Raw genomic sequence first — 26442 nt, forward strand, 5'->3', positions numbered from 1 at the left:
GCCAAGCACTGTGCGAACACACTTGAGTATTGCACTGCCACACCACAGTACCAATCTCCCCTTACAGCACTACAATATCACCCTATATTTTTACATTAGATCCCCGCAGCAATAATTACTCTACGTTGTGGTACTATAAAGACAACACATCTTCATATCTAACACAATCTTTTCATTATAACGAAGTAAGGTTCATTGGCATTTTCAGTGTTTGCTCTTTCTTTTATAATGAGTCTGTATTCATTAATCACCTTTTAGGAGATCCGTGTGCAAATCTGTGCTGCTCTTCTCCTGAGTTTGTAGTTAATATTGTGGAATTCATTATTTGAAGTTGTTGGAATGTTTCTGGTTATTTTAAGACAAACCAGCATGTAATGTTGCTGCTTTCCCAGCATTTGAATCTCGCTCAATCACGCTCATTTATTTTGCTTGTTATTGTACCTCCGAATGTATTTTTCACAACACAAATAAATTACTATTTGAATGATATATTCTCACTCCCAATACCTGCTGGTATAATAATCCTGCTCAGAGGAGTTTTCCATTAAGGTACAACTCAGTTCCAACACGCTATCAGGGATCATTCGACTTTTTCACAAAGATTATAAAAATAACACGAGGGCAGAAACAATATGAATTAAAATAAATCACTTTTAATTTGATAAAAATACTTTTTAAAATGTTTTTTCCAATCCAGTGTTCCAATATAATATGCCAAAAATAGGGCAGAGCTTAAAAATTTAGTCTAAATATAGGAAAATAGATAATAACAAATAATAAAACGTTCTTTAAAATAACATCTAAAGTATCAATTTTGGAAACTGAAAACAGATATTGAAATATTTATTTTGTAGATCCTTCATAGAGTTTGAGAATAAATTAGCACGTCATCATGCATTTTCATAAGTTGACATAGTTGCAATGCAACTTCAATATTACTTCATAAGAGTAAATCTGGCACCCAAGGCAGTTTTCAAGAATCACTCAAATGAACAAGCAGGCCCCAACATCGAGGTATATGTGAGCCATTACGTTTATGGAAGTGTTAAAGGCTTTTTCAATTGCAAAGGTGAGAAATGTTCGGAGAGCAGCTTTATACAACCTGTAGCTTTCTATAAATGGTGATCAGGATCCATCAGCGAATTCACTACAAACCCCCTTCATAATTTCTTAGATTCTACTACTGTATGTCAATGTCTACACAAAACCCTTTCTTAAAACTGAGTTTTTCTTTATTTGAAGGACACCCACCTTCCTAAAAATACAAAAGACAATACTTCTCCTCCAATCCATATGCTTTCCACTCAGAAAGTTGCTATATTCGTGAGGATTCGTATTTAGGAAATAAGAACCACAGATTTAGCTGCGTAAATTCTCATTCTAGCAGCTGCCACACAGATAAGGTACGTACTCGGCCAATACTGAATTTCCATAGTCCAGTCATGCTTCTCCCCCCTTTCTTCAATACTTTTGAGAGGGTCAGTCATGGCTGGTGAACCTCTTTGGATAGAGTGGACCGCCATATGGCAGGACTTCCAAAATCAAAAGTGGTTGTGGTGTGGAATTTATTACTTCTACTGAAACATCTAAAACTTAAAAGCATCAGGGTGATGCCATTGGAATCTCTGGGATGGAAAAGTGAATGAACTGCGTTCCTATTATTTTTAGGTTGGAGGTCTCTTTAAAAAAAGAACATGAAATGTAGATAACATTCAAATCACTGTAACAAAGAACACAATTCTATAATATGCATCACTGTTTAAATAAGACATCACTGACAAGGCACTGGTTATTCAACAAATAAGCAATATTACAGCAAGTAATGTAAACGCAAACCAATGCGCCCTGCCAAATCGATAAATTATTGGCATCATGAAATGTGATATTATGTAGTACTACAAGCCTTATCTTTAGGAGTACATTTATAACAATGTAGGCAAAATGCAGAACTAAGAACTTTAAGAACAATTTGCAGTTTTTTATATACCACAAAATTGGTTGCAGGACATTAGAGAGCTTTCCATGACTATCAAACAACACATTTTTTAGGCACAAAGGAGTAGCATGATTTGTCACAGGATGTTGTGCCAAGGTCTGGATTCGAACCAGGTTAACCAGTTCCAAAATCGGCAGCTCTGGACGCTAGGTCACATATCCTCCCTGAACTGCTAATCAGCGCAAGTATTCCATAAGGCACTAAAGTTGAATGTTTGATGTAAATGCCCCGATGTATGCAGTGGATGATTATGTGTGGAGAGGAAAGAGCGGAATCTACAATTTTTATATTCAAAAGCAAATTGGGCTCAAAACCTAAATAAACAATATATTTGCAAAAAAAGTAATGTAGCAAAGGTATTGCAAAACTGATCATCAAAAGTTATGATAAAACATAAAATGCTGCTGTTTTTCAACAATGCCCTTTAAATTTGAGTTGACATTGTTCAGGTCTTGAGAAATCAACTTGCCCACTAACTATGGTGAGTCAGATTTTATCAGAGTGAGCTATTTGTAGAGCCTACTGGCCAGTTCTGATGAGCAGATGAAGAACAGGAGTTCTGTTCTCCCAGAAAGTGAATGAGCAATAAAGATGACTTTAATGGCAAGATGTACGTCTATTCTAAACTAAGACTCACATTTTGCGCTCAGTTGCGAGTCGCAATTTAGAATGTACAACAGTGTCGGGGACACTGGTTGTGATTCCCAATGGGGTCGCAAAATGCGAGACTCATGAATATTAATGAGCCACTCGCAATTTGCTACACCATTTGGAATGGCTGGCCCTCCCAGGGACGGTGGCCTGCTGGGCTCAGCAGACACCCATGTCTGGGACTGCTTTTCAATAAAACAGTTTTTTTTTAAAAATGCATCCCGTTTTCCTTGAAGGAAAATAGGCTGCATTTAAAAAAACAAAGATGAAACATTTTTGTTTAATTTTTTAAGGACAGGCAGTTGTCCCTGGGACCACTGCCTGCCCCTAAAAAATATTTTCCCCTGCATTTGCAAAGGGGAAGGGGTCCCATGGGGACCCCTTCCAGTTTGCAAGTACATTACCACCCTCTTAAAGAGGGTGGTAATTTGCGAGTGTTTTACAACCGCAATTGCGGTTGCAAAACATTCATACATGACTTTGGGGGTCGATATTAGGAAGGGAACGCCCATTCCTAATCGTCGCAAACCCATTAGCGCATGCTAAATCCCGTCGTACATCTGGCCCTGATCTTGTCACATTTGGTCTGCCTACAAAGACAGAGGTCAAATGTTAGATTATGTCTTATAATTTGCAGCAAGAGAAAGAAAAGTAAACATAACCTCCAGGATGAAAGAAGCAGCACAGTTGTAGGTTTTTGTAAAGTTAATTGTCTGACAATGGTGAAACTCAGCTACCACAGATTATTGTTTATACGATATATAGTTGTATCAGTAAACCTGCATGTTAGTGGGAAAGTTTGTTGCCATTTCAATTGAAATCGAGCTGTTTGTAGATGACAGTGTGCTACAAAACATGCTAAAGTGATACATTTATTGAAAGTCAGTTTTTAAATATGAAACATTCCTGCACTGCCCTGGTGACAATGCTGTTAGTGAATTAAGAGACGGGTCAGGGTTTTTGCGTACCCTATAAGTGGGCTTGATTCCTATTATACATGGAGCAAAAGTATAGTCTATTAAATAAAACAAAATAGCTTTTTTGTACAACAAAAATTCTGAACTTGAATATTTGATAATGAAGAAAAAGGCAGCGCTTTAAAGTAAGATATTTGCTGGGATCACACAATTTGAGACCAGATTACAGGTCAAGTACGTTACAGTTAGGTCGAGTAGATTATTCATGTCACTAGACATGCATGTCTAGTAATATTTTTATGATTTTCAAGGCCTGAGTGTTCATGGCCCATATTTAAATAGATTCTGCATCGGGTTGCATACCCTTCTTTGAGGCAGCCCGACGCAAAATGTTTTGGGGTATTTACAAAGGCACACAAATGCCCATTTGTGTGGCTTTGTAAGAAAAAGTCATGCAAAGTACTACATTGTGCTGCCTTGCATTACTTTGTGACAAGTAGGCGTTCCATGGACGGTGCATGGGTGCTCCGGTGTATCCACCCATGAAGTTTGAAGCAAACCCATATTTACAAAGAGTTGTAGACATGGGTTTATACCAAAATGCCTGAGGCTGGCATAACAAGATATCTTATTCTCCTCGGTATTTTCCTCTTTGCATATCTGCTACATTCCAAAGCACAGATACAAAGAGAAAATAGCCTCAAAGTATAGTTTTAGTGTAGGAAGGTATACCTTCCTGCACAAAATATATCCTGGCCTCAACGCAGACACCCTCACAATATGGCGCATGGGTGTCTGCATTGGTGCCAGGCAGCCAAAACTGTGCCAGTGCATAGAAGGAGCAGAACTGCACCATTTCCTTGAAGCATTGAAGCAGTTTTGCTCTCTCCAGGTGACAGAAAGCAGTTTTGCTTGCTGCGCTGTGCCATTTTTTGTTTAACATTTTCCCATATTTCTGGGACGTTCATTTGCAAGAGGGACTTTGTTGTGGTGGAGCATGTGTTCCAAGCAAGAGCTCTATGGTTTTAGAGAATTGTGGATACAACTTGAACAAGGAGTGAGCACAGGTGCGAAGTCGTAAACCTCACTAGCTTTCACACATTTCTCAAATTTGCCCAGATTTGTGTAACAGAAATCAGACCAAGTTTAAAACACACAAACAGGGAAAGGCAACTACATGACCCAGCAGTGACAGCTGTGTTTCTTCACTGCCAATCGGGTAACAGAAGTGGAATACAATTCTCTGCAGCCTGATGTTATATCCAGCTTTGCCTTGCAGGAAAAGGACGGTAACGTGAAACTTGTCTAACTTCCGACAAAACTGAGGAACTTTTTATGTACCCCCATGTTAATATGCCTTTGTCTTGCTTTTCGGTGGCATGGCCTTCTATTGCAACCAATGCTCTACATTTACATTCTCCCAGTTTCAGTCTTAATGTGTTAATTTTCTATTGTATCTACTATAACCACGCATGTTCATGTCATACCTTTAACAATATTCTACAAATAGAATAAAAATATTTTTCATTTGTAACTTTCCTTCCCAAAAGATTAAGGAGTGGAATTTCACAATTAAGACAATTTTTCCATAAGGAACTAAATGCCATCCTTGAAAAATATATCATACAAACTGACTCTATTCTCATTACCTAGCAGTGGCATAAAGACTTGATTCAACGTTTTAAGAATGTGACATTCACATCACATTATTCTTTGATCTCCTTGTTGTCCATAAAATGCTCACAAAAGGCAGTGTACAATGTCCTTGCTAACCAGCAGTCATGTCAGATGACAAAATCTTGGTATCCTCCTCTGAGTGAAGCACGCGGGGTCCTGTTCCTTCGTTACACTCTTGTAAGGAAGCCGAGTTTCAGGCTGCTCGGGATCTGCACCATTTCTAAAGCTTGTGGAGATGGGCTGAATGGAAATGTCACTTGAAAGAGATATTTGCTGTCCATCATCAGCTGTGGCATGTCCTCCCGGCTGCTTAAAAGAGACTGAAAGAGAAGCACAGAGTGAACAATTCTGTGAAATGTACTGCATCGCAGATAAGAAAACAGGTCAAGAAGAATTATTTTTGAGACCACAAGGAAAGGCACTATTAGCTGCACGGGTAAACACATCACACTCCTTGACAAGATCATTCTTTTCTTTTCTTTGCCTGGAAAGAAGTTAAAATAGATAATTTTCATCTTCAAAACGTATACAGTTTTAAACTAATTACGTTTTCAAAGTTAAGGTGCTTCCTAACGCACTCCACAGTGAGCAGGAGAGGTTTTTAAATCTAGTTATTGGTGGGTGATAAATGCAAAGTCACGTAATGCTGACAGTAAAATCAGGAGTGATTGAATTGACTTGGTGTATTTTAATTTACGTGTACCTGGTGAGAATGTGTTACGTCTGAACTGGGGTGACGAAGTGAGCTAAAGAATTATGAAGGATTAAAAACCCAGATCAGTTGACTGGGGGTGAGTGCTTGCAATGTTCAACACTCCGTCCATCATCCCCTTTGGTTTTGTTTTGTGTCATGGAAACATGAGCTTGACCATTTTTTGTGGCGACCCAGTAAAATCATTTGGCTGTATATTGCAAAGTTCCCCAATTATGCCATCTTGCATAATGATGTGTCGTTCAAAGAAAAAATTGAGCACCAACAGAACGAGAGCAGCTGTTGGCTGTGTTTTCTGTTTTGCACTAATATTTAGTGTGAAAACCGTCCTCACATCAAAAATTGACTCAATGATGCATTCTCGCTAAAATACAGCACTATATATCAGATTTGCTTTTAATGTAATTTCATATAATTTTGAAAACGTTTTAGGGTAAGTGAATGCGACTTTGGCACAGACCTATTCTTTTGTTTCCTGAAACGTTTCACATGCTCACCAGTGTATTCTGGGAGTGGGACAGTGTAAGAAATTAGATTACTGGTTAAAGGGGGTGAAACCCTACACAAGTAGCAACCACAATCATTGTTAGGGTGAGGCACCAGCAAACTCTAAATTAAACTGTGCTCAACCCTCAGGTAACTTGGCACAAAGCAGTCAGGCTTAACTCCGAGGCAATGTGTAATGTATTTATGCAGCACTTCAAACAGTAATAAAGTGAAAATACAAGAGAAAAAACCCAACAGCAAGTTAGAAAAACAGAACAAAATACAAGAAATAAATCAAAACCAAAATAACAAAAATCCAATCAGTAAAACTGGAGAAGTGTGGCTCACTGGTTAGAGGCGGCAGACCCGTAAGCAGAGAACGGCCCGGGACCAGGGTTCGATTCCCGACGCGGCAGGTTCGTGGACCATGGTCAGCGGACTTGATAATTCTCGCCTCGGTGCCTACTCTAGTCAGAGACCACACGCGGCAACTCTGGGCATCAGCTTGCCTCATCTTCACAACGGCCCCCCCAGATTGCCGGGGATGCTTGGTCGCACCTTAGAGATACCCATCTGGGACCATCTCTCAGGGTGAGCCAGGACGGGTTCCCCAGCGGTCGAAGCGTGGAGATACTCCTCCGGGAGTCGATTCCTAGCGCTATATAAACCCACAATTAAATTAATTAAATTAAATATAGAACTTCTTGCTATCTGGTAGTGCAAGACCGGGAGCGAGTCACAAGGTCTGGCTGAGCACGAAGGTGCATGGTTTGGATACAAGGACAAGGTTAGTCCCACTGAAAAGTTAATTTCTCAGTCCAGTGCAAAGTGTTGGGTTCACGGTGGAGGGGGTGTCGAGGAGAAGTGGACAATAGGCCCTTTGGACACCTGTTACTCAATTTCTTGATTATTCCGCCATCACAACTTTTGCCACCTCACTTCATCTCCAGGAAGTTCTACAGCCTCCCTGACTTCCCTTTCAAGATTTTATGACTCATTTATATCAAGCATTCCCTTATATTTTCTCTAATATATATAGTTGATAAATAAACAGACTCTGTAATTTTTTTTGTGTCAACGCTCTGTTTATTTCCAGAGATAGCACAACAAAAAATCTATATATTGCATATTGCATCCGTACTCCGTGGTACAACATTAGTGCTATTTCAAGGGTTACAGCATTCTTTGGTGGAGCGCAAGGATACAAGGCACGAAATGGTCGCTTTGCAAAATAAAACAATCAGTAACCCAAAGTGCCCCCTCCCCCAAACAGAAATATACAACAAAATAAAAAATTTTAAGCAGAGGATTGGTATAGTCCAGTAGTCGAGGTTGCCACCCCTTCAATCTCCCATTATAAGCTGATAAATTCTTTTATTGTTCGAGTGCCTCCCTTGGTGGGGAGGTTATTAAAATTGAAAAAGATGGAGTGCCCTCGTTCTGACAGGGCAAGCGCAGAGGGGAAGATCGTCCTAGAGGTATGACACCAGTGGGCCGCACATATATACAGGAATCTGACAAAATGTCTGCCAAACGCTCCATTGTTAGTGCTCTCCATAATCATGAGTGCCACTGGGTCATCGATGGAGCTTCTGGTTTCTTCCATTCCACCGCTAACGCCATTTTGGCTGCTCCACGACACAACCACATAACACATTTATCCCCATATGTCTGTTATTGCAAAGACTCATTGGATGGGTGTATATGCCAATCAAACATCAATTTATGGTGTGCCTCCCGAAGCCACATTGAATGATTGAATCTGGTCATATCTCTCATTACTCCCGACCACTGAGCCTCTGTGATAGGATTATTCAGTACTCCCTCCCAGTGTCCCCTATGCCAGGGATGAGATTTGTGCAGGCTGTCTAACAATAGATTATATAGAAAAGGGATGGCGCCCTTCATTCACCCGCCGCTCTTCGCAAATCTTTCAATAGTTGGAAGTTCTCTTGTGGCGGGCTTCTGCATACTAAGTTGGGACACCCAATGAATTAACTGGATGTATCTGAAGCACTCTGTAGGTGAAAGCTAAAAATCCCTGTTGCAGTTTTCAAATGTCCACACCTTCCAGTTATCAAATAAATCAGAGACTACCAGACACCCCCCCTCCCTCCAGGCTTCAAAGGGCCCAATCTGCAGCACCGGTGGAAATGCTGGGTTGGAGTGTTTCGGAGTTAGTGGGGATGGGAAAGAGGTCAGTCCCTCATACTCAGAGACTGTCCCAAATTTAAATAGTGGTACGTGTGGGTGTGCTCAAATATGCATTTGGTGGTCTGTCTGCCGTCCGTTTCCATATCACATCCCATATGTACTTCCCCATAAGTGCCCTCTCCATATGGAGCCAATGTTTGTCCGACTGACTATTCTGGAATAAGTATTAGTTGTGCCGCTTTATAGTATAAATTAAAATCGGGCAGTGCCAGACCTTCTTTAGTTTTAGGTAATCAGAGCACCCTGTAGGAGAGTCTCGCTCTTCTCCCCTGCCATATGAATTGTATCAGCATGGATTGTAGGCTAGCGAAAATACCGCGGTCTACTTCAATCGGGAGTCCCTGGAATAGGTAAAGGAGGCTTGGGAGAACTGACATTTTAATGGCGTGAATCCTTCCAAGCCAAGATAAATACAACAGAGCTCATCTTCTGAAATCTGTCTTTAGACGTTGAAGCAGTGGGAGATAATTAGCCCGGAAAATGTCCATCAACATAGATTGTAATTTGGATGCCCAGGTATGTAATCCCCAATGGATCCCACTGGAAAGGGTTTGATTTCGTGATATCATCTACTGCTGTTTGGGGGGCTGTCAGGTTGAGTAGGTGAGATTTAGCTAAGTTTATGCGTAAGCCTGATACCTCCTCGAAACATCATAGCTCCTCTAGTACAGCTTTAAGTGCATTCGCAGGCTCAGCTAAGGAGAGCAGGATGTCATCTGCAAAAAGTGAAACCTTATGTTCATCCTCTGCAAATCGTTTTCCACAGATCTCCGAGTTTTGCCTAATTGTGGCTGCCAGGGGCTCAACACTGAGCACAAATAATAACAGGGAAAAGGGGCACCCCTGTCGTGTTCCCCTTCTCAATGGGAATACATCTGAGCTCACTCCGTTTACCAACACTCTAGCCACTGAAGACCCATAGCTCGCCTTAATCATTGTTATAAAGTTATCATAAAAACCAAACCGTTTCAGTGTGTGTAGGAGAAACCCCAGTCCACCAGGTCAAACACTTTCTCTGCGTCCAGCGCCAGAAGGACCACCAGGATCTTTTTTTTGGAGACCTTCAATTAAGTGAATGACTCGGTGGATGTTGTTATGAGTTTGTCTCCCTTTAATAAACACGGATTGGTCAAAGTGTATCTGCTCCTGGAGTAAATCATCTAATCTGGAAGCAAGAATTTTTGTATAAAGCCTGGCATCTAAGTTTAGCAGGGCTATTGGTGAGTAGGAACCGCATTGTTTCAGGTCTTTGCCTTGTTTGGGAATTAGAGACACCAGGGCTTCACTCATGGATTCCTTGACCTTGCCTTCTTTAGCCATATAATTAAAGAGGGACACCAACTGTGGGGTAAACTCCGCCATATAAGTTTTATAGAATTTGGCCGTCAGACCACGCTGATTTATGACATTTAAGGCCCTTTATAGCGGGGTGGACTTCCTCGTCTGTAATAGGGCTGCCTAATAAATCATTTTGGGTTTCTGAAAATTGGATGATTGGGACCTTTTGCAAGTATCCTATCTGTAGAGCCTCCGAGCCCGGTCAGCTGAGTAAAGGTTCCGATAGAATCTCTCAAACGTCTGTGCCTTCCCTGTGTCTTGCCCAATGACAGTGTTGGGTTGGTCATAGATTGGTACTGTTTTTCAGTTTTTACCCGCAGCTGCCGTGCTAGGTGGGAGCCTATCTTATTGCCCTGGTCATAGGTCTGGCGGTCTTTTATCCTGGACTTGTTAAGGGCAGAGTTCAAGGTTATGCACTGCCCTCTTAAGACCGCCTTCAAAGCATCCCAATTGTTAAGTGGAGAAGTATCTTTAGGGTCATTAGTTTAAAAAAAGTAATTAATAACCTCCCTCAGGGAATCTCACAAGACTATCTTTCAACAGCAATTGAGGGAAAAACCATTGTTTATATTTAGGAGAGGGTAATTTCAAATCAAAGCATGTGTGTACTGGTGCATGAACCGACAAGGTTATCGCGTAGGTCGTGGCGGATTGTAAGGACTGCTGTAGGGTGTTACTTACAAAGACGTAGTCCAATCGAGAGTAAGTCCTATGAGAATGTGGAGAAGGTGTAGCCTCGGTCAGTTGGGTGCAGTGTACGCCATGCATCCAGGAGACCCAATTCTGGGGAAGTTACCTGTGGTTGGGCGTTGGGGTGTGGGGGGGTGCTACTATCCATAGTAACATCCCATGTCAGGTTGAAGTCCCCCTTCAGTATGATTACCCCTTCCGCAAAGTTCCCCAGGACACCCAAAAAGAGATGCAGAAATTTGGGTTGTTTCGTGTTAGGAGCATACACCGTAGCGAATGTGCAGAGGCGGCCCAATAGACAGCCCTTAACTAACAAATATCTCCCATCCTTATCTAACTTGAAGCCCTGTGGAGAAAATTGTGAGGAGGAGTGAAAGAGGAGTGCCATTATGCTTTGTTTGTGCTGATGATTTATAAATTAATGGATATTGTTATTGTTTGAGGTGGCGTTCCTCAGTTCTACTAAAGTGTGTCTCCATGTTGTGCCTTTTATCTAGAATGTGTTTCCATAAGTGCTGTCCTTTCATAGGCAAATTAAGAACCAGTTTAATCCATGTGAGAGTTGTGATAACCATTAGTCATTCCTGACAGTACTCCTGCACTGTTTGTGATCATCCTGTACCTTGTTGGCCCCCAGTCGCCTCCCTCGTACTGCAATTCCTTCAGCTCACGAGGCACCTGCACATGTCTATATTGCCAACTACTCCGCCCTTTGTATGTCCACCCTGTACCACACCTAAAAGAAAAAAAACAGGACCCCATGTAACCAAAAAACTAAACCTATGGTAGGTAACATTGCAATCAACATTAAAGAATCGTTGTGTAGGGACTATCTGATCCTTACTCGTTAAGGCACTCTTAATAAAACTGCTTTCGAGCTAAAAAAAAAACATATACGGTGACGGAAATATCAACATAGTCTATTAAGAGAGTCTCGGCCTGCATGTTTCACGACCATCCTACTCCTCGTAAGTACCTCAAACGGTCAGGAGTCCCAATCAAAGCTCACAGTGTGTAACGGTCCATTCCCCTTCTGGGTCAGGTGTCTACTGTCCTTCTGTTCATCCTTCGGGTGTCTGTCGGTTCCGATTCCTCGGCGACCGTTGGTGTTGTGGTGTTTGCCATCCGCCGTCTTCTCCTTGGGTGGGTTGGGATCCCGACACCCCAGCAGTGGTGGTAGGCCCAGTGCTTATCGAGCCTCCTGTAGATTGCTGACATGCCCAGGTTTATTATTCAATTCAAATGCTAGGCCAAATGGGTACGTCCAGTGATATCTGATGTTATCCCGGCGGAGCTTGTCTGTTATCGGTCTATATTGGCCCTGTCTCGCCAAAGTTGCTGGGGCAACATCCTGAAATAATCTACAGGTCATTTTCTGGAATGCTACTTCCTTCAACTTACGGGCTGCTTGGAGGATAGCTTCCCTGACTTTGTAGGAATGTAATTTAACCAACACATCCCTAGGGCGACTCGTCTCACATACTTGTAGAGGAGGTCCCTATATCATTTGTAGTAATTGGAGACCCTATTATTCTGGGCCTTTTTAGGCAGCATACAGTCCAGTGGAGGGAGGCGACAACCCCAGCCGCCGTTGTCAGGAGCACCTGTCGCACTGTTGGGGTCACTGCCAACACACCTCTGCTCCCGTCTCTGCAGCCTCTGGGGAGAGCGCTCCTACATGGCACGCTTCTGGTCATGATTAAGTATTCCCCAGGAAGTCCAAGTAGCACCAGCCCACCGAACATTCCTAAACTCTTATGCGTTTTCTCCCCCTGGGGGCGGGGGGCATTTGTGTCTTTGCAGTACTATTTTCGGGGCCAAAGCTTGAAGTTGTGCTCCTAGAGTGCTCAGGCTAGGTAATGGCCGAGCTATTACTTTATGTTTTATCTGGCTGCCATCCTAGGGTCAGCCAGGAAGGTTGTGGTTTCTGCTCCCCCTTCAGGGTGCTAAATCTGCCTCATCTCCCCACCTCAGCACCACCACAGAGTCATTCTCCCTCTCTGGGGAAGTAGGTCAACTCTCCAGTGAGTGATAGGCCCCCGCCGATTTCCGCTCACTGAGATGGTCTCCGTCATCCAGATCTCCCACTGGAGACATCAATGGGTGCAACGCGTTCCACCTCTCTATTCGGCTGTTGGCAGGGCCCGGCATATAGCATCCGTGCCTCCTGTCTCCAGGGGGTGGTTGTGACCACCACTGTAGGCGCCCCGCGCCTCTGCGTGTTGCAGCGCTGAGCTCTCGTTGCAGGCCACGGACCTGACAAAGATCGGGCCGTCGGGCCCTTCGCCGTCTGCGCCGTTCTGTCCATAGTTTTTGCCCGTTTTTTCAGGCAGTGCTGGTGGGGGTCATTTCTGCTCCATTACCCCATGTCCGGGCCCCAAGAAGAGATTTCAAGCTTTTCCCAAGGAAATGCCCCGGAGCCTAGAGATATTTTGAATTACCTGAAGAAATTTAGGTGAAACCACCATTTTTAGCAGTGCCACTCTGCCAGCCAAGTATAATGGAAGTGTAGCATGGTTTATGGGCCTCTTTTTGCGTGCATGTAATGTTAGCATGGCTTATTAGAAGTTTAAACGCCATTTTAGCTTTTGCAGCTTTTGCACAGGACACCGCTTAGCTGTTTTTTGCAAGTTAGCTTTCACGAAGGACTATACATGAGAAAAGGTTTGTTTTTCGACATCTCTAGACATACATCGTGACCCCAGTCTGTACAGTGAGTGCTGAGCCGTCAAGGTTATCATAATATGTGAGCCTATTTATCGGCATGCCCGTGTAACACATTCTAGACACAACATTTTGGCAGCCGAGCAAGATTCTGGCGCCTTTATCATATCACACTTGCCATAATTTCACACACTTGGATGATTCCAGGGATGCAGTGAGACTTGCCGATCCAGATGTAATTTACACTTACTGAGCGGAAAGGTAATGGGGTCCACCAAAACAAGCTCAAGAGACCTTCTATAGCTTATAATACATAGTTCCTATATAGGGAGGGTGTTTAAACTAGGCGCTGTATCACCTGTTTGCACTATAATTGTAATATAATTCCTCCTTGTATATTTTATGGAGTTGTAACCATGCTGACCATATTATTCTTAATCATATGTCTGCTTATGTTGACTAAAATACTGCGCTTGAGATCACGTCGTTAAAATAAATATTTTAACCTCACTGTGTCTCTTTTTTACTGTTGTGGACTGGTATGGAGAGTATAACAATGAGTGTTCTCACTTCCCACCATTCTTGAGATGGTCCTAAGTCGCATGTTCTAGGTTGTCTAATCATTGGTCACTTTGCTATAGGACGAAGAGCTTATGTGACACTGATTGCTAGCTGGTTGGGGTTTCTAGGTACTGAGGTGAGTTTCTGGTACACCACAATTCACTAGATCTCTGTGCACAGTTCTGTGTATGAGCAGAAATCCTTGCAACAGAAGCTTAACTCAGGTGTTAATGTTGATGTTGTAGGGTGTCAATTGTTGGGCCATAATTTAAACGGATGATGCACTTCACCTCTCTGTGCAGGATAATTCCCAAGTTACTGCCCTTTTGGCATCTAACAGTACAGCTTCTGCACAGAGGTCCAGTTTTATTTGGTGTAAAAGAGTGAACACCATACGCGGATTAATGGAAGTGGATCATTGTGGCACAAAGCTGGTTTGGACTGGGGAGAGTAACTTGTCGAGCTATATGGACAGTCTGGTTGCAATTACTTTGGCGAGGATTTTGTTATCACAGTTCAGTAATGAGAGAGGTCGGTAAGAGGTACAGTGTTTGACATCTCTTCTGGGTTTGGGGAGCACAGAGATTACAGCTTTACGCAGTACTCTAGAGAGGACACACTCTGTGAATTTTTCAGCATATCCATCCAAAAGAGAGGGTGGGTGGGGGGCCGTGGCCAACCAAGATGGCTGTGCGGACATGATGCGCGTGGGCTCTGCGGCATTTATCTGACAATAGCTGGAAATAAGCTCCTGGTGGGTCAGGGTGAGAGGTAATGAAGCGAGGAGACCCCCCCCGCCGGCTCTGGATGACAGAGCAGAGTGAAGGTGCAGGCGGAACAGCATAACGGATGGAGGATCTGAGAGCCGGACCTACGAAGGGTCGGTGGCCTAGAACGGAAGCTCGGAGCAACGATATGCGGAGGCTCAGGTCGCAAGCAATCGGAGCCCGCTGCTCCTAGGAGAAGAGAAACAGCAGTGACATACCCCGGGCCCTCACCTACAGTCAAATAAAGGCGCGAACTACACAGCACCTGTGAGAGCCGGCATCGGAAGGCCTGGACTAAAGAGACGGCCGAGGTGAGCTGTGGCAGGGAGGGGGCTGTCACTCTCACCGGAGAGATGATCTCCTTCCCCACGGAATGCGAGTGACCATTATGTGGCGCTGAGGCGGGGAAATGAGGTGGATCGAGCATTTCAGAAGAAAGGCGGCAACAACATTCCTCATGCCTGACCCTAAGATGTCGGACAGGAAGGACAGGAGCTCAGCTCTTCTCTAACGTGGGTGCCTCATAAGCACAATCTTGAGCCGTGGCCAGACTGCAGCAATGCATGGAGCAGGCCCCCCATGCGGAGGTTGCCGCATAGGAAGATAACAAGTGTCCTGCAGGCTGGTGACATTTGGGGCCCACATATTAAGAACCACCAGGCGGGAGGTCCTAAAGCACGACGATCTCAGGTGTCTGACACGTAGGGGCAGACCTCTGAGCGGCTGCAGAGATGGGGATAGAGGTGTGTTGGCAACAGACCCAACAGGGTAACAGGCACCCCTGGCAGAGGTGATCGGGGTGATTCCCCCATTGGTCTTTATGCCGTCGAAGAAGACCCAGAGTAATAGAGTTTCCAAAGATTTTGCGACAGCAGAGACGAGGACTTCTTCCATAAGTAGCACCAACAGTGAAAGCATGGTGCTCACGAAGGACGACCTACTGCACTCCTTGAGGGACTTTAAAAAAGAGCTGAGGGAGGAATTTAAAGGGGACTTGACTGCCTCCTTGGAGGGCCTGCGGGCAGACATTAATTCATGCATGCTCTTGCTACAGCAAGAGGTGGATGCGGTGGGCACATGAACATTAGCTCTAGAAGCTAAAGTCAACTACCTAGAGGGGAGAACAGGCAGCTTGGAAACCACTGTAGACGCCCTTCATGACCAACTCAAAATGGCAGCGCTGAAGAATGAGGACCCAGAAAACAGGTCCCACAGGGACAACATAAGCATTAGGAACCTGCAGGAGGGGACTGACTTGGAGGCCTTTACCCAGGGCCTGTTTGCTGAGCTTGTTAAAATTTAAAATCTGATTCTCTTGTTTTTTAATTAAGCTATGCCTCATCCATTTTCACCCCTGCCCCACTTCCAGCCTGGCTCTATCCTTGACACTGCATCTGTATAAACATGAGTAAAGGATCTAGATTGGGGCATTTTAGGCTGTGTATACATGCAGGGCCAGCGCAAAAGAACAGCTGGCATCTGCTAGAGATTTTTCAGACAATGGTTAATCCTCAAGTAAAGTTTATTCAGATAGCATATCTTGTTGTTCACCCTTAGGACGCGGCAATTGCACAAAACGCAGAGGCTGTCGATTCTTGCCATTACCTCATTTGTGTGTTCTTCCCAAAGCTCTATTTACCTCTGGGCATCCCTTGTTTGTGATCTTTTGCTATAAAAAACCATGTAACCCATTGTTCAGTGTGCTTCGTCCTAGAGTATCTCTATGTGCGTGTTGGATGAGACCCCTTCATGAATGCTGAATAAATGATCCTTGGTTTGTACTTCACTCCAGTGTCAATTCCTTCTTTCTTGTTAAGAACCCGTGGACGAAGGGTGACCCCTGCACCAGTGGGTTTTAAATAATCCACTTCCACAAATTGGTGCCAATGTGGGGCCCCATCAAAGGCTTGCAGTCGGACCGGGGGAAGGGGATTGTGTCGGTTAGACGAACTTCACTGAGGAGCGCACCACCTGAAGAGACTAGTTCCTGTGTCCAAGGTGACTTTTCAGCTCTCCAACTCTGTTCTTCCTGGCGGCTGCTAACCTTGACTGGGGCCCTCGGTTGGTCATTCTTTTGGATCAGGGAGGATCGACAAGTGGGAGTTGAAGACTACAAATAAGGTAGATTTGTATTGAACCTGTTCTTTTGGTTATATGGAATTTGTCTGGAACTTGTTTGGAATTTTGTTTGGAATTTTGTTTGGAATCTGTTAGGAATTTGTTTTGAACCTTCTTTGGAACTTGCTATTTGATGCTGATTAACATTTTTTCTGAAAGGTAATGTGAGAATATTTTTTCATTTCTCTCTGTTTATAAGTTTTGTATATCTTATGTAAAATGTCTGTATTTAGCACACTTTGGAAGTTTTGTTGCTGCTGCTGCGATAAGCAGAGCATTTTGGAAGCAAGTCACCCGGTGCAACCAGAAGGTACGCCGAATTTTGAGATGTACATTAAATATGGTATTTGTCCCATCATGTATAATGCATTGTGGAAAAAATATACAAAAGGAATCCTCCGTTGCAATGGCCATTAGAGGAGACAATGGACCCTCACAAACTTGAGTATTTAGAGAAACAATTTTTTTTAAAGAAAGTTAGGCCAGCTATGGTTAACAGTTTGTGTATCTGGCGGAAAGAAGTAAAGGAGCGGCAGCTCAAGGCGGAGAAGGTACAAAGGAAACAAGAAAGGAAGACAGAGTATGAAAAGTATAAGAAATTGAAGTACCAGGGTGAGTTTTGTTTACCAGCTGCACTGAAATTGGTAGTAGCTATTTTAGTAGGAGGAAAGGGATGCAGGATGCTGTTTGTACCTTTTGTTTGGGGGCATCCATCTGCAGTCAACAACACCCTGGTGGGATCTTAATCTCAAGGTGCACAATCTACCTTCCTCTCTTCCCTGCTGGGCTGCCACTCAACCTGGTGGTACTGCAAGTCCCAGGGTGCCTTGCGAGACACTATTGCTGCCACAGGTTCAGGGGAGGCACTCCCACTGCACTCAAAAGCGCTGCCTCACCCCCCTTGGCGCTGATCCTTCAGCATTGCCCCGCTGCTAAGATCTCTTTGGTCAATCAATTGACTCGTAAAATTCCAAAAGTCCCCTTCTGCATTGAACCATTTGTTATTAACCACCCCATCCACAACAGGGACTACTGGCAGGAGCTGGTTGGAGAACCAGGAAAGCGTACCCTTGTGATTCATTTGAACAATCGTGTAAACCACTTATGCACTGTACCAGACCGGGAACTTTTGCACCTTGACTTTTGGCCATTTAACTCTTTTTTTCTTTGTTTCTGTTAGTTGTGCTATCTAATTGTATTTTGTCTCCGGCTTTTGTTCATATAGTTTCTATTTGCTTTTACTTTACCCAGGTCCTAATTGGTTGACTCTAGTGGGGAGGCTGTACCTTAGTTCTGCTTAGTTTTATAAATGGGTAAGCGAAATGGGCAAGCGCGCTTACTTAGCCAAACACCCACCGTGTCCACAAGTGACCATTCCCTCCCCAGTGCCCCAACCTCAATTGATAGGATGCTTCAGAGGGCTATAGGGGTGGTAACTACTGAAATAGAGTTGACTGATTTGTCACTAACTGCAGCCATCTTCTGTCCGGTGTCTGAGTCATCCACCTCCCAAGCCGTTACCCCTGTGTATGCATCTATGTTAATAGAGCCCACACCCAGGGCAACAGAGTCCTTTCCATCCTCACCTCAAGAAGTTGCCCCGGAAGCCAGTTACTCGCAAAGGTGGAACCTTTACCAGTATACCAAAGAATGGGAAGCGTAAACTAGGAAACGGGTCAAGAGTTAAAAGAAAGAAAAACATTGAGGCAACACCTAGTGTTAACAAGCTAGCTAGCACTGAGGTAACAGCAGGACACCTTATCAACCCTTACACAGATGCTGATTGTCCATCTTGAGTGCGGAACCTGATAGCGGACCTACAGAGCCAACTGAGAGCCATTGTGAAAGAAGAGCTTGCTCAGTTACTCGACCGCATAGACAAAGTGTTGTAAATTAATCTAGGACCCTAGTGTAAAATTTCCAGATTCATGCCCTTATATAGGTATTGATTATCCGATCCTTATATAGGCATAGAAATCATTACCATATTTAGACTAAGCCTATGCAGCCCAAATACGGCATGGCTACTTCTACTAAGTTCCGAGAATCAACAACGATTACTTAAAGAAACCCGCCTTCAGCAGCTAGGGACTTCCCCTTGCCTGAATACTAATTTATCTAGGAAATCATGGAGTTTTCGAACTCCAATCAAACGTCAAACTCGGCACCTTCAAAGTGTAAATATGCCTAGATTTGGCCAGATAAACACACTGTGGTTTGGAGCAGATCGACTTACGACCTCCTTCATTCTGAACCAAGGTACGGAGCTGATTAGACCCTTAGAGAATTCTTGGACAGACTCTTGGCAGAGAAATACTAAACTTAAGCTACTCCTCCCTTACTTCTTCCCTTGTACTAGACTTAGGTTAGGTACACCGTGGTAGGCGTATTTTAGAAGCACCAGTGGAGTACTTTTAGTCATTATTTTATCACTGTATGTATTTTATATGGTTTAGGCAATTTATGTCTTAGAAACCATATCATGCTTTTACAGTACTACTTTATAATACTTTTCGTATTATATGCCCTGTACTGTATAACCAGTATTACGATTGTAGCAGTACATTTCTTATGCTTGAGAAAGAAGACTGTTCAATAAATACTTTTTATTGAAAACGCCCGTCTCTCTATTTTCTCAGCACCTCCAGTGAAACGAAGCATGCACGATTGACTGAGTAAAATAGCTATCTATTGTTTCCGCGACTCTAGAGATTGATTTCTTATTCTTGGGAAACAAAGTTGTCATGTTTATGCGGTTGTCAGAAACTAATCCCTTATTGTGATTTCTAGAAAGTTTCTAGTGACCTCTGAGCTAGCTGGCACTCACAATTAAGTCTAATGGATTCGGAAGAGACCTTGTCGACCTCAGTCCTACGTCTAATCTACAGGATTTGTTATTCCAATGCACAGAGCCTATTGGGAATATAGGAACTACACTACATGGCGCCCAACGTTTGGTACGGCGATAATGTAACGCTAGATATAGAGTAACTCAGTCGTGCTTTTCGCACAGACCCCTTTCTCCAGTAAAAACTCCAATAGACGTCTGGAGTGGGTGAAAGGCTAATATCCGCCAAAACTGAGCAGGACGGAAAAGCCTATGTATTAGTTTTTGGTTTGTTCAACGTTGAAGGATACAGTGTTCCAAAATATTGTGCACCTAATCTTTGCTTCCTTGAAACTTGTTCTGCAAACTCTTCAGTCAGTAAAAAATGATTAGTGATGAAGAATTAGCTGCAGCAGCAGCACAAGCAGATTTAGATGACAGAAATAGGTTACAGAATGAACCAGATGTTATAAACATCCCGGTAAATGTAAGGAAAACTATAACTTACAAACTCATAAATAATGGAGTATCATCAAGAGGTGGTAAAGTAATCTTTGTTATAGAGCAACATGAATATTAGCAGACAGAGGTATTCTATTCATGGATTCACTTTCCTCCAGCAAATGGAGGAACACACAAGTTCCACTACTACAAAGTAGAGGAACCTCCGGAGGAATACGTTCCTTACGAGGACATTGAAATTCCATTACCTTACCAAGAGCATCAGCTCTGGTTTAAAGGCACCCTACAACATCAAAATCACATTACCAGGCTCGGTCCACTAGGTAGACCAGGAGCAACATTGCCGGTACTAGCCAGCTATACACCACATCCTGACATTGAAAAAATGACAGGCCCAGAACTGTTAGTACAGTTAAAACAGTTAATTAAAATACATAGACAATTGGTTCAATATGTCATGCGGACCTTAACAGTCCAACCTACTGTAAGGATTCCACAGCACACCCCTCACCAGGGGAACACAAACAAAATAACACCACAGACTATACAATCAGTCATTGGGAAATTGCCTGCAAAACGGGAACAAATTCCGTTCTGGTTAGCTCAAAAAATTACTCAAATAGAGGCAATATTCCCTGATAGTACACCTCATGAGAAACACAGAATTCTGACAATCTGTTTACCAATGGGGATTGCACCACATGTAGAGGACTGCGACACTTAAAGTACAGTCTTTGCTTCAATCTACACAAAAACACATGCTGTCCCGTCTATGGCGGTAATACCAGACGTTCTAAGACAGATTCAAAATGAATACGATCCAGAACCTGCTTTGAATCTAGGTATGAAATTACTGAAAGATTTCAAACAGGTCTCGGCTATACTATTAGCCAACATTAAAGGTGAAGCAGCATCCGTGGCAATCCGCCAGAAGTGAAAAGAAACAGATATAAGAGATCAACCATATGAGCTTGCAAGAATTATTGAAAAATCATATGAAGAATTAGGTAGAAATAGTTTGGGTGGGAAACCGTTAAAAACCCAATTAACTGAGAATCCTGAAAAAGTTTTTATTAAAAATAATCTCACTACTCCTAAAAAGAAATGGGAAAATATAAAACCTACACTTCCTAAAGAGAAACGTTCTCAGTCCAGAGGATGATCTCCCCAACGGGGAGGTAGGTCTCCCCAACGGGAGCCCTCTGAAAAAGATATAACCTTAGAAATAGGGATAACTTAAGAAAACCTGATAGATATCAAGATACTGATACACGTTCCTCTCGTACCTTTCAGACTTCCTCGCAGAAACCCGAGAGGAGAGGACGATCCGAACAAAAGAACAAAAAGAAGAACGCATGAAGTCCAAATACGAACAGCACGTTCCTAAAAATAAGAAAACTCAATTCACCAAGAAGAAGGTAACAAGCATAAAGATCAGACATGCCGAGGATCTTGAGGACACAACTCAAGAACAGGGAGTGGGCTCAGACAATGCTAGACAGTGCAGCAGAAGTGATGGATCATCTGGAGACAGAGGACTTGAATGAATGCATTCAAGTTGAAACTGCCGACACCAGGGTTAGTGTACCCTACAAGTTATATGAAGTAACACTCCCGATGGAGGGGGACATACCTAGAAAAATAAAGGCACTCTTTTGGGAGAAGCTTTCTAAGGGTAATGACATTCTTCTAGCTGAACAAGACTGGTCACCTGAATTTGTCAGGCAGTGCCCACATGGCGAAGAGATAATCATGCCAGCCTTCTCAAATCACATTCCAATTCATAAAAAATATACATATGCCAGAAAATGGGCAGTACCTCAGGCTCCAGCATTATATAAAAATCATGTGGGATGGGATGAGGACTCTCCTCACCATAAAATCCAGTAAAAAATCAACCTACTGCACAAAGGCAGTATCCAGTTAAGCAAGAAGCTAAAAAACAAGTCAGGGAGATTTAAATCAACTTGAATACCAAGTGGTGATTGAAACATGCACCTCGTCAATGAACAATCCTTTGTTTCCTGTCTCCAAACCAGACAATTCATATCGTCTAGTTTTGGATTACAGACATCTAAACTCCTGTTGCCAAACATTTGCAGTACAAAATGCACATAGTGCAGCACTGATGAATAACATTGTGCGTAAAAAATATAAAACCACATTAGATATTTCGAATGGGTTTTTCTGCCAAAACATTGCACCTGAAAGCAGGCATTTGACCGCTTTCTCAATAATGGAGACACAGAGACAATTTTGCTGCCTCCCCCAAGGATTCAAGAATAGTCCAGGGTTATTTTCAGCAAGGGTAACAGAGTTACTACAAATGTATGATGATGAGGCATTATCTTATGTCGACGACATCTATCTTACAAACGATGACTTGGACGTGCACTTGAAAAGAGTGAACACCATACTACTAGGGTTCGCATCGGAAGGGTACAAATTCAATTTTAAGAAATCACGAATTTCCCACCTCAACATCCTATTCTTAGGATACGAGTTATCAAGTGAAGGCAAAAGCCTGGCAGCCAACTTCCTAGAGAAATGTGCGCTGCTTCAACCTCCAAAGACGCTGAAGAACTTACAGTCAATTCTAGGTTTCCTGAATTTCGGAAGAACTTACGTTCTAAATTACGCAGAAAGGGTTAGACCTCTCTACGAACTAATCAAACCTGATTTCAAACCAATTAATTGGACTCAAAAACACACAGAAATTTTGCGTTCAGTGCAAACAGACATGTTAGCAAAAACACAGTTAGAGACACGCGACAATGTGCGCAACCTTGTGATCCGAATCATCCCAGGGAGATGCGGGTTCACGTACCTAACCTTTAATGAAGGTGAAAAGGTACCAATAGCTTACAAATCACACTTCTACACACAAGCTGAAATAAAATTCACTTCTACAGAAACAATTCTGACAGCGGTTCAAACTGCAGTAGCAAAGGAGAGAGCTCTCGCGCAGGGTAAACACATAATGATCGTTACACATTACCTGCCTTAGAGGCAGTGACCAAAGCAAGCATTCCAAATGCTATGGCTTTACATCCGAGATGGATACAGTGGGTTAACTCTCTTGCTGCAACAGACGTTGAATATGTCTTTGACCCCTATTTAAAGACACAAGAATTCCTACAATACGAACACGAATGTCCTCTGCCAACCGAGATTCTGCCTCTAGAACATTACGGATGTATAATCTATACAGACGGATCAGCGCAGCCCGCAGTTGGGGGTAAACAAGCCTACAGCGCTGTATGCGCGATTGTTAAAGGTCGCTGGCGCCAAGGTAAATTTATGCCTATGGTCACTAAAACTCAATCACTCGGAGACTGTACAGCGCAGCGAGCTGAACTACAGGCTTTCAAGATGGCGCTTGAAAATACCGATCGCGAATTCCCCACACTAATAGTGTGCGATTCGTATTTCTGCGTCGAATCTTACAACAAGCATTTGCAGAACTGGGTTCGAAACGGTTTCAGAAATACAAAAGGTGGCACAATTAAGCATAAAACGCTTTGGTAACAAGTAGTTCTATTACAGAAAGAACTACAAAAGACTCACGTGATTCATACACTGAGTCATCAGCGTGATGGCGTTCACGTTGCAGGGAATGCATTGGCTGATGAAGCCGCTAAGGTAGCTGTGCAAACGGCTTCCGTAGCTACAATCACTCGATCGAGAAGAGTAATAGACGGTGAAACGTTACTAGCGGTAAAAGCCTCAATGGAAGGCAGCTATGCAGTGTTACCCCTTAACTATCCACTCACAAATACATACATAATTGATGCAAACTCCGTTCCTTTTGCTCGAATCCCTGGAGTGGGGGACAGAGTAATTCCAAACAGGAACGAGAGAGGTGCTTTGGTTCACGAAGCACATATGGGAGAGGGTCTGAGACATCTAGGGATTTTAGAATCGCTAATACAATTAGAAGAGATGTACTGGTGGCCAGGGATGAGTGTCCAGGTTTACGAATTTGGAATCAACTGCAATACCTGTTACGGATATCATAGTTTTGAACACCACCAGATACCTGACTACAGTGTAGCCAGCCTAGTTCAGACACCACTATAAGTCAGCCTTAGACTATCTACACGTAAATGTGATAATGGACGAATGCGGTCCCACAACTACTAGGACAAGATTTATTTGGATGTGGCCCCAGTGCTCGGCTGACGCCAGAACTGTTATAAAGGATTTGCGAGTCTTTATCGGCACATACGCAATCGGCATGCTACATTCTGACCATGGTCCTGCGTTTACCTCTCGAGCTTACAAGGAGGCCATTGCTAGTTTGGGCATTGCATTGCGGTATTCTAGTCCCTTCCATCCTGAGGGTAATGCGATAGTGGAAAGCAAAAACCGTGACATGAAACAATCCATAACAGCTAAGGTATTAGGTTCGGTGATGGGTGGGTCAAACATCTAATAAGTGTCCAACGTAGTCTTAACAATCTGCCAAGAAATTCTCTAGGTGGATGGGTATGAATTACTGTTTGGTACTAGAATGTTAATCGAAGACATCGATTGTCAAACTTCAGTGGTGGAACAATAAGCCTTTGATGTCAAAGATCGTTTGGCTGTCTTACAGGACTTAAATGAAACAAGAAGAAGTCTGAGTAACATGATACAGAAGCCAACAGCCACTGAAGAAAAACCACCTGTCCCAGCAAGACCTGTCTGGATTCCATAGATTGGGGATCTAGTCAGGGAAAAGATCGTGGTAAAGAAGGAATTTGGACCTTCTTACAGAAAAGCAGTACCTATCTTGGCAATCCAAGGAACAAGATCAGTAGTACTACTGCCCCTTGCTGGTAAAAGGGAGAACAGAGTTGTGTCCATCGACCTGGTGAAACCACATCTTGTGGCCGATAATAAGTAGTAGGCCCAGTGGACTCCCAAGAAGTAGCAGACGACCAAATCTTGCTACAATCCAAGAGGTTCAAACTGAAAGACTTATCACCTTTGATAAACCTGCAGTAAGAAAGGAAGGACTATGCAACAAAACCATGAAACTTGTACCTCTTGAGACCCAAATAACGGTTCGTCAAGAAACACCTGTCTACAATGATGTAGCCTCTGACTATACAAATATGACAAAGGAAAAAGCAACTCCAAAGATTAATAACAAATCTGATGAGATTCCAACAATTGACAGAACTGCCTCTGGCAATTATATCAACTTTGATATATTTTCTGAGGATCCCAATGAACCTGAAAATACGCCAGCAAATAGAACTTTCAAAGAAAAAAAAAGCAGAACTCTTTCAACAACTTGAAAAAACATATCTGGCTTCACCATGGATTGAATTTTGGATTGTGTTAGATGTACTGTTTCTCCTGCTCTGGCTCATTCTGGTTTTAAGCTTGGGAGAGATATACAGTACAATGGACACAGCAAGTAAAAAAATCGACTTGGTCCTGAAACCTCACAAATCATCTCATCGTGAAAAAAGAGACCTGTCATCAGTAAACATCACAGTCGTTCCTATACCTGGTGGTATAGCATGGGACAGAACTGATTATGCCATCTATGGCCCGCTGGAGCTATTAAAGATTTCACACCAGTTCAAAGTTTCTTTGAGTGACTTTGTATCACCCAGCACATTTTCTGATGATTGGGACTTTGAAACTATTAACAACATGATTACAGATTTAGAAATGTCAGCTAAATTAACAGAACATGAATACTTGGAAGGTTCATCAGATTATGAACAAATGTGTTGTTTATGAAAAGTTTGCATATTTTACAGGGTTTAATGTTACAAATCCAGAAACGTTTTATTTCAAAAATAAAAATAAGACCGGAATGAAAATAATGTTGACCAATAATAAACAGATTCATTCTGCAAACTTTTATGCTCAGCTGTCTACATTAGGATTTGACTATTGGAAAAACAACATTGAGACAAAAACTGTCTGGGGCACAAAAGATTGGCAGGTACAGGGTTTAGAAGCGCTGTTCAGAGCCTGCATTATACCAGAACAATAATGTTTTTAAATGACACTGTTCAACAAACTTCTTGCCTTGGCCTGGCTAAGATAAAAGATTTAAACAAACCATCTATACCTAAGCCCACATCTGACAGTAATGATACTACAGAAGAGGAGGTAGACGTACCCTATATTTTAAAACAAGCAGAACTAATCCTGATTGGAAAAAATGGTTAATCTGGCCCACAGACATGAATAACTGTCAAGATAGATTAGTGAACAAAACACAAGGGTTCACAGTGAATAGGCCAGATCCAAGATACTCCCAGAGACAACATCCAGGGATAATAACTACTTACAGTGTAGGAAAGCTATGCCTTGAGTGGCTACAAAAATCTACACTTCCAGAAATCAAACAACAC

The 26442-nt window shown here is 42.8% G+C and overlaps 1 protein-coding gene across 1 annotated transcript in view; it reads right to left on the bottom strand.

The window, feature by feature from the left end:
- Positions 1–633: 633 nt before the first annotated feature.
- MYO5C (myosin VC) overlaps positions 634–26442 on the bottom strand; it is a 1267761-nt gene continuing 1241952 nt past the window's right edge. The window contains exon 41 of the mRNA XM_078684841.1: positions 634–5561. Within this exon, the coding sequence (XP_078540967.1) occupies positions 5409–5561 (153 nt within the window). The 3' untranslated portion in view covers positions 634–5408. The remainder of the gene's footprint in view (positions 5562–26442) is intronic.

This window comes from Lissotriton helveticus, chromosome 3_2 (assembly GCF_964261635.1).
Source record: "Lissotriton helveticus chromosome 3_2, aLisHel1.1, whole genome shotgun sequence".
Lineage (NCBI taxonomy): Eukaryota > Metazoa > Chordata > Amphibia > Caudata > Salamandridae > Lissotriton > Lissotriton helveticus.